Below are 11,043 nucleotides of genomic sequence, written 5' to 3'. Positions count from 1 at the left end.
AAATCTTATGTTCCATTGTCTTGATGCTTGTTTTAGCCCATATATAGATTTCTTAAGTCTACATACACTTTTCTTTTGGCCTTCAGCAATGTAACCTTTTGTTTATGTCATATAATTTTCCTCAATAAGATTACCATTAAGAAAAGTTATTTTTACATCCATCTGATGTAATTCCATGTCAAATTATGCTACTATAACTAGAATGCCACGTATTGACATAAACTTCACAACTGAGGAGAATGTCTCTTCAAAATCAATACCCTCTATTTGGGTATATATCTTTTGTAACTAAACAAGCATTGTATCGATTAATCGATCCATATACTTTCCTCTTAATTTTGAGAATCCATTTATTTCCAATAGTCCTTTAGCCTGGAGGAAGATCGACTAAATCTCAAACTTGATTCTTTCTCATAGACTCTATTTGCTCATCCATTGTAATTTTCCATTCTTCTCTAACTGAGCATCTTAAAACTTCCTCAACTGTTCGAGGTTCCCCATCATCAACTAGAAAAATCATCAATGTCTCATTCTCAATGTCAAACATTCTCAAAGGAATAATCTGATGACTACTTCTTCGTAAGATAGACGTTGAAAAACTAACTCATTCAGTGGAAAATCACTCCCACTAAGTTGACTAGATTCAGGCATCTCTAGTGATACCTAATTTGTTAATAAAGGAGCATTATCTTCCTCCTCTTTCACAAATAGAGGAGTTGTCTTATCAACTTCACCTCTTGTTGAAAACACAGTTTCAAGAAAAGTAGCATCTCTTGATTCTATTTCAGAGATGATTTCATTTTATTACTCACTAATAAAAACATAACCCTTAGAAGTCTCAGAATATCTTATAAAGATACACTTCTTACTTTTGGGTTCTAATTTTTTATATTTGTGAGTCTTATCATGAACGTAGACAGTTAACCCCCAAGGTCTTAGATTATTCAAATCTATTTTTCTGCCTGTCCAATATTCATATAAAGTGGATGGAACAGATTTAGAAGACACTTGGTTAAGTATATAGGTTGCAGCTAATAACACATCTCCCTAATAGGAAATTAGAAAATTAGCTTGAGGCATCATAGACCTAAGCATATCTAGAATAGTTTAATATCTTTTTTTAGTAATCCCATTTTACTGTGGAGTTTTAGGGATAGTAAGATGAGGAATATATGACAATAATCAAGTCTCTTAGAACACAAGCATTTGATAGTTTCAATTTCAGTAGGTATCATTTTGCCAAAGTATTCCAAGAGTTTTCTGGTCAACCAGAAAAAGTAGGAAAGTGTGAAACTTGATAATTATCACAAGGTTTGTTTACTTGTGTCTAAAACAAAATGTTAAACTTCTTAAAAGAAAAATGATATATACGAGGACCAGAGTGGAATCATCCAAGATCTCATGCAAGACTGCACTAACCAAAAATAGTGAAAATTCAATAAATTACTTAACAGAGCATCCCACATTCTTTGTCAAGAATTGGTCAAATCATCAATGTATAAAGCAGAAACTATTTACTTCATGAGCTTGTCAAACTGATTATGGTTATATGGAACAAGAGATACTAGTACTACAAATGAACATCTCACAAGTATCTACTAATTTTCATGAAGAATCCAATAAACATTGAGGACTTACTTTCAGGAATGCTTCAAAGCAATCTAGGAGATTAACTTCCTAGAATCCTACCTCATCTTTGGTAATAAACATGTTGTGAAGATGAACAACGTTGAAAGTAAAAGAATATAAGAGTATGTTTACTCACATAGTCTTGATCATTTTGACACCGTTTGTGGAAAGATCAACCAACTAAGACATGCATTGCCTGAAACACAAAAACACAATTGAAAGGAGCAATTCAGTTGCTACCTTATCCTTCTCAAAATGCTACTTAGTAAAATTAAAGCAGAGCCACCTGTAGTTTGCATTGATAAAATATCGACACTGCTCTCAACATAACATAGAGAGGTAGGACAACCCCAACAACCCTCAACAACAACAGTTGAGTTTGTTTTTGATGGATGTGTAAGTTAACATTTGCTAAAATTAAGTTTTATAGCATACTATAAAATTCAAGCAAAGACTTACTATGAAAAGCAAGACCGAGCATTCTTCAACTCCATTAGTAATAAAAGAGAGAAAATGCCATAGAATCAAAATAATTATGACTTATAAAATAAAATAAAAAACACTCATTTATACTTCATAACTATCATATGAAAACTTAGGCATCTAAAATTTCATTTATGATTGTGGCGGCTATGCGGCAATAAGTAATATTTCTATCACTTGAAGCTGTGTGATCATCTTTAGGTCTCAAGAAAACATGGTCAGTTTGTGTCACCGTAAAATATTGTTGGTTGTGAATATTCTGACTTGAGACCTCCCAATTTCCCCTAAACCATAGAGCAGAGAATACAACCATTGCTATACTAATGAAGAATGTTTGATCAAATTAAAGAAAAATAGTCAGTCAGTACCTGAAATGCATAGGCATAGTCCTATAAAGAAATTACTTGGGAGGTGCAGTATATCCTGGCTTTAATTGCTGGAATGATGTTACAATCAACATCAAGAATAGAGGCAAGTTATCAGCTAGACATATCGATCACCTAGTAGATAAATCAGAGAATCCCTATAGGCATATCTCACAAGTCGTGCCACCTTTCTTGTTACACCACTTCTGCACATACTTTTGGTGAGCAAACTGCAAGGTGTCCACAACTTCAGGCAATTAGAGGTTATTCGAGCAAAAAAATATTCTAACAAAAATGACATGTGCATTTGTTGATATTTTAAATTGCTACATAAGTACGCAAATAAGAGAAAAATAAAGAATGAGAAAAAAAATAAAAATACAATTGCATCGGAATCCAGCAAGAACCAAGTCTGATCCGGTCAAACAATGGAGAGAGAGAGGTTATGGATCGATTTTGTTACCTGGATCTTTAGCTTCTTGGCCTCAACGACCGATCGCTTGTCAAGATCAGGGACCATGCGGAAGCGGCGTCGACAGTTCTTGACGACGGCACCGATGGCCCTCCGCCACTGGGTTTGCACGTCCTCTGACGGGTTCTTGTGCACCACCTTGAAGTTCCGCTTCAGGAAGCTCTCCATCCTGTCCATCTTCCTTCACATCCTTGTCTGCCTCCTCGAAAGAAGCTTTCCCCTTTCTATTTATGTTCTCTAACACTAAATCTCACGAGGCAAAGAAATAAAAGCAAGAGATCGACATTTGGGGAAGAGATTGGTAGTTTTTACATACCTCAAATCGCTGGAAGTCCAGAGAAAATGTATGTTGATGAATAACTCTCCTCCAATGCTAGGGGAAGAGGGGGAAGAGATTGGCAGTTCGAAGAATTGTAGGGAAGAGGGGAAAGAGATTAGCAAAAAGAACAGGGAAGAGATTAGCTTCTGGGGTTATAGAACAGGGTATAGATAGCCAAATCTGGAATACCCATCTATGAAACTAATAAAATATCTATGTCCTTTCTAAAATGCCTTAAGGAATGATCCACAAATATTCGTATGTATTAGCTCCAAAATATCACTACAACGACTAGTCTCATTGTTCCTTTTGTTACTAGTCTTTCCCTTAACACACTCTATACAGTCATCAAAGTCTGTCATGTGAAGGGAATCGAGAATGCTATGTGACATTAACCTTTTTAGGTGTTGTTTAGATATATATCCTAAATATCTATGCCACAATATAGAAAAGTTCTCGTCGGTCAACTTGCGTTTCGTACCTATAATATACATTAATACATTGTCAACCGTAGGAGTAAAAGTGTTCAATTTATAAAGCTTGTCAACTAAGAAACCATTGTCAACCAACATTGAATTAAAGAAAATATTAAAAATTCTTTATCTAAATGAACAAGAATAACCTGATTTACCCAAACAAGGAGTGAACTATGTAGTTCTTGAAAAACCTTGAATTTTATTGTCATGAAAACGATGAAACCTTGTCTCTAATACTACATGTTAGTTCTTGAAAAACCTAAGCCGCATGGATTCTAAAACACGAAGAACTCACATATAGGAAATACAAGAACAAGAAGATCTAGTTTCATCAATTAAATATGACGTAGATCAAAATAACAAGAACTGAAATTAGGCAATGTAACCTGAATGTGGAAGAGTCATTGTCTCAAGCATTATTTTCAAATATGAAATCCCTACAGAAGAAGAAGAAGGTTGGTCTTCTGAAAGAGTTAGGGTTGATGATACCGAACACTCTCTCATCAGTAGGGAACAAGGAGTCTGTCAAGATTATACTAATCTTCTGGGGACCAATCCATTATATACATATCCATTATCCGACCATAGATGATAATGGATGTAGGTAATGAATTCTATACATATGAAGTCCACATCCAATAATTCGATATCCAATAACCTTAAGTTAGATCACTTAACAGATTTTGATATCTCAAGTCTTAAATCACATGTGAACACACCATAAGAGACATTAAATTCAACACAATTGACTCAACTAATTCAATCAGCCAACTAAGGTAAATAAACAATTGATTGACTGTGCAAATAACACCAAGTAAAAGAGATACAAAGCAAGTAACAATAAGTGAAACCAACTAAGAGAAGTTGTAGAACCAGTTGCTGCATCTAATGCGGGTGAATAGTCATTGACAATTTCTTTTTTCTTTTATGTTCTCATCTACAATGAATTAGTATACAAGGAAAATATAAAGATAAAATCAAATAAAAAACAAGACAACCAACCAATAAAATATGGTTCAGAACTCCCAGTTCCTTCATGGCCTATAATTCATTAGTGGATCGCTCTTAGAATTGTCACTATACTTTCTCCTTCTTAGATACCTTCTGGAGGTAGAGAAATATTTTTTTAATTTTCTATTCTTACAAGCAATATAAAGTACAATACAAAAGTAGCAAGAAGAAAGAAAATGATACAAGTAAACAACTTTAAACAAATGAAATATTTGCTTTGTTTACTTTCTCTTGCTTTAGGTTACTTTATGAAGGCCTTAAAATGCAACAACACTTGCCTAAAGGACCTTAAGAACATTGTAGCAAAATCTTCTATAACCAACTTTTATAAGCCTCTTCATGGGCTTGAAAATGATTGATTAGTCGACTACTCAATTACCTTTAATCGACTTCTCCACTACTAAATTTGATCATCATTACAATTTTATCCTATCAACAACTCTTCCCTAGTTTCCCAACTTGACAACAATTAACTATTTTTTCCATCCCAATCGATTGCTCATACACTAGTTAACTAGTCTTCAGTTAGAATGGAACATAAGCATTTTGTTTCTTCTAATTTTTACTTGAGTAAATTGTGACAATTGACTACTCAAGCTCTAAATTCATCTAAACAACTTTGTGATTTTACATTTTTAGATTGGATTGTTTCATTAATCAATTGTTATAATTCTGAACTTGAACACATCACAACTATGCAATTTAGATTCATTAGTTGATTACTATTACTTTATTAGTCGACTGACACTTTAATTCCATCTACATCAAAGCTGAATATATGATGTACCAAGAGACTCCATGTTTTTGGGACTCCTTGTTTGCCTATTATAAGTTAACCTCAATTTATTAAGGCCGCATCTTTGCCTAGTGTCTAATTGACCTCAACCTACAAGGATTTCCTATGCTAAGAAGATCCTTACCTCCAAGACTTCATCATGCCAAGAAGCCTTTATGCTTCTAGGACATCAACCACCAAGAAGCTTTTATGTTTCTAGGACTTCTATTGCATTAATTTGGTCACTATTGACTTGTTAAGGCTTTCAAGTATTCGATCCGGAGTACATAGACATTTACTGCCAAGAACCCAATCGTCATTAAACTACCTAGATGTCTACTACTATCTTTGTCCTTATTGACTTATTTAGACTTCTATCACATGTCAAACATCTTATCATCTGTGGCATACTTGGACTTTCATCATTTACCAGACATCTAGTCTACATTGACTTATCTAGAACTTTGTCATCTACAAGACATATAGTCTACTTTAACATATTTAAACTTCCACTGTTAAACCATTATTGAACTTCTCCATTTGCCAATTCCCTTGTTGGACTTTTCGTTGCCAACATTTTTTGCACTTTCACCAATGCTAGCATCAACACACGTTGGACTTCCTAATTGTCAACTCCTTATTGAACTTCTATTTGTTAAGTGTCTAATTAACTTCTTGGCCTTTCCATATTGTCAAGTAGCTGGTCAACTTTGACCAAGGGTCAATTGCACTAATAATCTCCTAATAACAAACATTTATCAATAACAAATATCAAAACATAATCCAAACCATAGTTAATCTTAACTAAAGTTCGATTTCACCAACATAACCTCTAAAATTTAACAATTTCTTATTGTTGTACTTCTTTGTTTTCATCTTATCTTATTTTCTTATCGATTTAAATAGGTTGTAAGTAATTTCTCCACTTTTGAAAGATATATGAGGCAGAGAAAGTATATAGGGATTTCGAGAGTAATCCACCAAAGGATCATAGATTATAGAGTAGAAACTAAGGTTTTTGAACCAAATAAATTGCCTTGTTAAGTTTGTCTAGTATTTGTGTTTTTTATATTTTCATTGCATACTAAAACAATTTTAGAATCAAGCGCGAAAATGAATGATTGTCTATTAACCCCTCCCCTTTTGCCACTTCAACAATCCAACACTGAGCTCCAAGATCTCCATGATAGTTAAGAATTTCTAAGTCATCTCAATCCATGCTACCTGTCTTTAAGACCATCCTATAATGCCATCCCACCATTCTCATGGCATGATGAACTTACACACTTGATCAAATCACATCAAATACACACTTAATTTAAGTTGTATTTTCAAACCATCAAAATAATGTGATCTAACCCAATCTTAAGGGAGGAACTATTTGTCATTATGCTTTTCGTCAATGGCTAACCATTTCAAAATGCTCTATACTTTGAAATTAAAATTTTATTTCCCAGACTTTAAAACCCTCATCATTGCCATCTTCTTTGTTATCAACTAATAGCCCTAATAGTAAGTTGCATACACATGATAAAATCTACATATCAACTTATGAGAAAATTGTTTATCAAAACTATTTTTTTAGGCAAAATAGTTAAATTTTAATCATGCTATCATAGATAGGGAGAAAGTTGAAGGAAGAAGCATAGCTTGAGGTTGCCATGGCAAGAGAGTCCCATAAGACTTCTTCGATTTAATTGATAAGTTGATGGCTTTTGCCTAATAGATTAGGTTCGATTTAGCTGATGAGTTGATGGTTTACTAAGCAAGAAGACAGTCCCAAGATGGAAGATAAGATGAAGATTGCACCACAAGTTCAAACCTAGATAACAAAGAAAACAACACTAGTACTGAAACAGAGCAAGCAGATTACACCACCATGCATGCGATTGATTTACAAAGGAAATTTGCCACTTCCAAATCCCTGATCGATCTAGTGTGTTGCTGCAATGGCCGCAGATCCTTCCACCTACACGCGACAGTCCATTAAACAGGAAAAAATTAACCAGATAAAAACAATCAGAATTCAGAGAAAACACATTCGTACCTTGAAGGTGGCACCACAAACTTCTTCCTCATCTTCCTCTAGCACAGCAGTCACCTTGTGCTTTGGGTTCTCATAGCTCTTGAGGCCTCCGAAGGCGTTTGAGTAATAACATCCTGTAAAGATCCACGGAAAATATGATAAAATTTATTTAAATATAGATGATAATATATAAAATAGAAGATCAAGATGAGTTTATACCTTTGGGGAAGGGAGCCAGAGACTTGCCGCATGATCCCTTGAGCAGATCCAGATCTTGAGAGAAGGCAATGCAACCATCGGCGGTGATCCCCCAGAAGAAGGGCACCCTTCCATCAGGATCCTGCGACACCGCGAATTAACAGTAAAAACCATGCATCGAGGAATTGAGGGATGGAGGGGGAAGAACGGCGCACAGAGGCGACGAGGACGGAGGAGGTGGACTTGTCGAAGAGGACGAAGGCGAAGCTGCCGGCGAGGTGGCCGAGCATGAAGCTTGGGGGGTACGGCGCCCGGTCGCGCAGAGCCCTGTAGGCCTCGATCACCAGCACGGACTCGTCGGCGCTCTTCGACAGCCCGTACTGCTGCCGGAGGCTCCCCAGGTTGGTCAGCAACCCCTGGAACAGGCAGTAGATCTCGTCCTTCGCCGCGAACAACCTGATCAGTCACCCAAGCAGCTGCTTCAGATCACAGTTTCTACGGCGAGGTAATTTCATCCGATTAACTGGACTGTGGATGAGGATTATTGAATTAAATTGGGCGATTTCTCTGGGAACGAAGTTGGAGTTGACCGGACTGTGGATAAGGATGACCGAACGATTTCCATTGCTCCGCTGTCTCTTTCGCCTTCACCCACCGGCCAAATCCCAACCAATCGCATGCCCGTACTCATTAATTTCTCATAGAACCTCAGATTTTCCACAAAAAATTGCATTCTCAACTCTAATTCTCTCAAATCTGTGGAATATGTGGATTTCGATCTTCATAGGCTTTCGATCTGCGGCTTAGGCCGTGGAAGTGGGATCGTGCAGTTAGAGATGGAGCGGGGGAGAGAGGAACTGACCTGGGGGAGAAGGGAGATTGGTTGGCGTGGGAGTAGGCGAGGTGGCCCAGGCCGGCCAGTTGGATGGACACCGCCGGTGAAGCGGACTTCAGGAAGCGGTTCACCAGCTCCGAGGCGCGGGTCTTTGGCGACGGCGTCCGGTTGCCGGCGACCACCAGCTCCGCCGGCACCTCCACCAAGTCTCCGCTGAAGACACCCAACATACTGAGAGAAACAGAGGGGGAGAAGGAAAAGAAGCTCTACCCAGTCGGGTACCCAGTTTGGGAGTGGAGGAGAGAAGATAGATTGGGAGTAGTGAGCGAGCGTCTGTCTTGTTATATAGGCTCCATCAAATATGTTTTTTTAATTATTAATATTAAAATATTTTTTATGAAAATTGTTATAATATTATTGGACTAGTTTAGAAGAAAAAAAAAGATAAAAGTTAAAAATGAGATAATGATTGACTTGCTATGCAATGCCATTAAAGTTAAATTGACTAGTCATTTACTAAGAAATGAGTTATTTTTGCATTTATATATTAAATTATCACATTCTCGAATTTGTAAGCCATTTTGCAAAATCAGTTATAATGTGTGGATGAGAATCCAAATCTTAAAACAATAAATGAGCAAGTAGTAATCATACTTAAAATTAACCTTGTTTTTTTCTCATAAAGCCTCTATTATTTTTTTTTAAAATCATGAGTGAAAGGGTACCCATCCCATTAAGCCATATATAAAACTATTTAGTACTATTATCTCGAGTCTAATTTAAGCAGTTAAGACTCTATTATCATTACAATTTTATAACTACTACCATGTGAATATTGGATTTTTAGATTTTCTAATTTTTTGCCCATGATAATTCTACTTCTCTATATGTTTAATTATGTTCATTATAGTTTTTTCACCTTTGTTTTTTTGGAATTTGGTTAATATTGTATTTATTTAGATGTAAAATATATAAAAAATTGTATAATCAATCTTAATTGCCAATATAGATTCAACTCTATTTATTATCATTCATATTATAGTAACTATAAAACTATAAATACTATAGCTTAACTATCAAATCATAGTTACTATAACTATGTGACAGTTCAGTTATAGTAGTTATAAAACTGTAACTTTTATAATTATATAACACATACAGTAAAATAATTATATCATTTTATTAGGTGTAGATGTCTTTTCGATAAAAAAAAATTAAAATGAAATATCTCTGTAATGAATATTCCTATGATGCTTTGGAAAAACACCTTATACATTTTTAACTTTGTTTTTTAAAACTTTGAATCCAAAACTAAAAGTCATGTATGTGCATGGAGACATTTCTTAGTCCCTATCTCTTTATTGCATCTTTTAACTCTTTCTCAAATTTAAACAAGATTTAAAGAAGGGCAGCTTTCACTCCTTAAAGCAATTGACGGCCATTGTTTTTTTTATTTTTTATTTTTTTTTCTTTTAATTAACCTGTGCCTACAATATTGATAATCATAGAATTGAAGCCCCACATAATAATGTAATAATTAGATGCTCTAATAAATAATTAAAAGATTTAAAATTTTGAGCCACAATTACAATATATTATAAGGAATTTTTCCTTAAGTGAAAAATGATTCTAAAAATATTGACTGTCTAGATAGATCTTCATGAGTACTTTTCAATTTATCTTGATGATTGATAAAATTTTTTTATGGAATCAAATCCGTCACTCCTATAATTAATTGATTCAAAAAGTTAAATATCCCGTGTCAACTAAAAAGAATCATATGAGAATGGAAGTAATCAATTTTAATAACTAATCGTAAGGTCATATTTGATGCCTGTTCCAAGGATTCAACTCATTCGATGTCCTTATTCAAATGAAGGATTTTAGTTGAAATAGACTTGCAGTAGAATATGTTTAATTGCGAAAAAAAATGAAATGATAATTTACTAAAGAGTCCACTCAAATTTTAAAAATTTTTAAATCACACATCATATTTTACTTTTAGATAAAAATTCAAAGGACATCCATCCTTTATAAAATCATTATACTAATTTAGTGGCTAGCGCATAAGATGTTGTCATAATGAAATCTAGGATTCGAATCTCGGTAAAGTCGAGGTAAATACCTCTCTTATGTGCTAGTCACTATTCCAAAGGCTAGTAGCCGCCTGTGATTTACCTCATCCGTGTTGGCCTTGGGACGGGTTGACGGGGGCGCTGGGGGCGAACGTATTCGCCTTTTGTCACAATCATATAGGCATCCCATTTCTAATTAATTAAAGTCAAATGAGCTCCCCATTTAACATGAATTATTTAAAATATTTTTACATTATTTGATCACTTGGCTATGTAGAAACTAGCATATAACTTCTAGAATGTGTAGAAATTAGTTATTAGCTTTTACCGTAGTGATTTTATATTATTTTAATTTTATTTCTCTGAATGATAACCTGGT

General features: G+C 34.9%; 1 protein-coding gene across 1 annotated transcript; it reads right to left on the bottom strand.

The window, feature by feature from the left end:
* Positions 1-7,357: 7,357 nt before the first annotated feature.
* LOC122023845 (stem-specific protein TSJT1-like) lies at positions 7,358-8,908 on the bottom strand. Its single transcript, XM_042582229.1, has 5 exons — positions 8,617-8,908; positions 7,970-8,210; positions 7,776-7,896; positions 7,578-7,690; positions 7,358-7,499 (listed from the first exon to the last, which is right to left on the bottom strand). Exons 1-5 carry the CDS (start codon positions 8,817-8,819, stop codon positions 7,464-7,466), a joined length of 714 nt encoding a protein of 237 aa, XP_042438163.1. The 5' UTR covers positions 8,820-8,908; the 3' UTR covers positions 7,358-7,463.
* Between the last annotated feature and the right edge of the window lie 2,135 nt (positions 8,909-11,043).

The sequence above is a fragment of the Zingiber officinale genome, chromosome 9B (genome assembly GCF_018446385.1).
Source record: "Zingiber officinale cultivar Zhangliang chromosome 9B, Zo_v1.1, whole genome shotgun sequence".
Taxonomy (NCBI): domain Eukaryota; kingdom Viridiplantae; phylum Streptophyta; class Magnoliopsida; order Zingiberales; family Zingiberaceae; genus Zingiber; species Zingiber officinale.
This window is presented reverse-complemented; position numbering and strand designations above follow the sequence as displayed.

Bases quoted from the DNA above. Each gene is read 5' to 3' on its own strand.
- LOC122023845 (XM_042582229.1), bottom strand. From the start codon at position 8,819: ATGTTGGGTGTCTTCAGCGGAGACTTGGTGGAGGTGCCGGCGGAGCTG. The intron at 7,691-7,775 runs GTATAAACTCAT...GGATCTTTACAG, and splicing joins TCTGGCTCCCTTCCCCAAAG to GATGTTATTACTCAAACGCC. The intron at 7,500-7,577 runs GTACGAATGTGT...TGTCGCGTGTAG, and splicing joins TTTGTGGTGCCACCTTCAAG to GTGGAAGGATCTGCGGCCAT.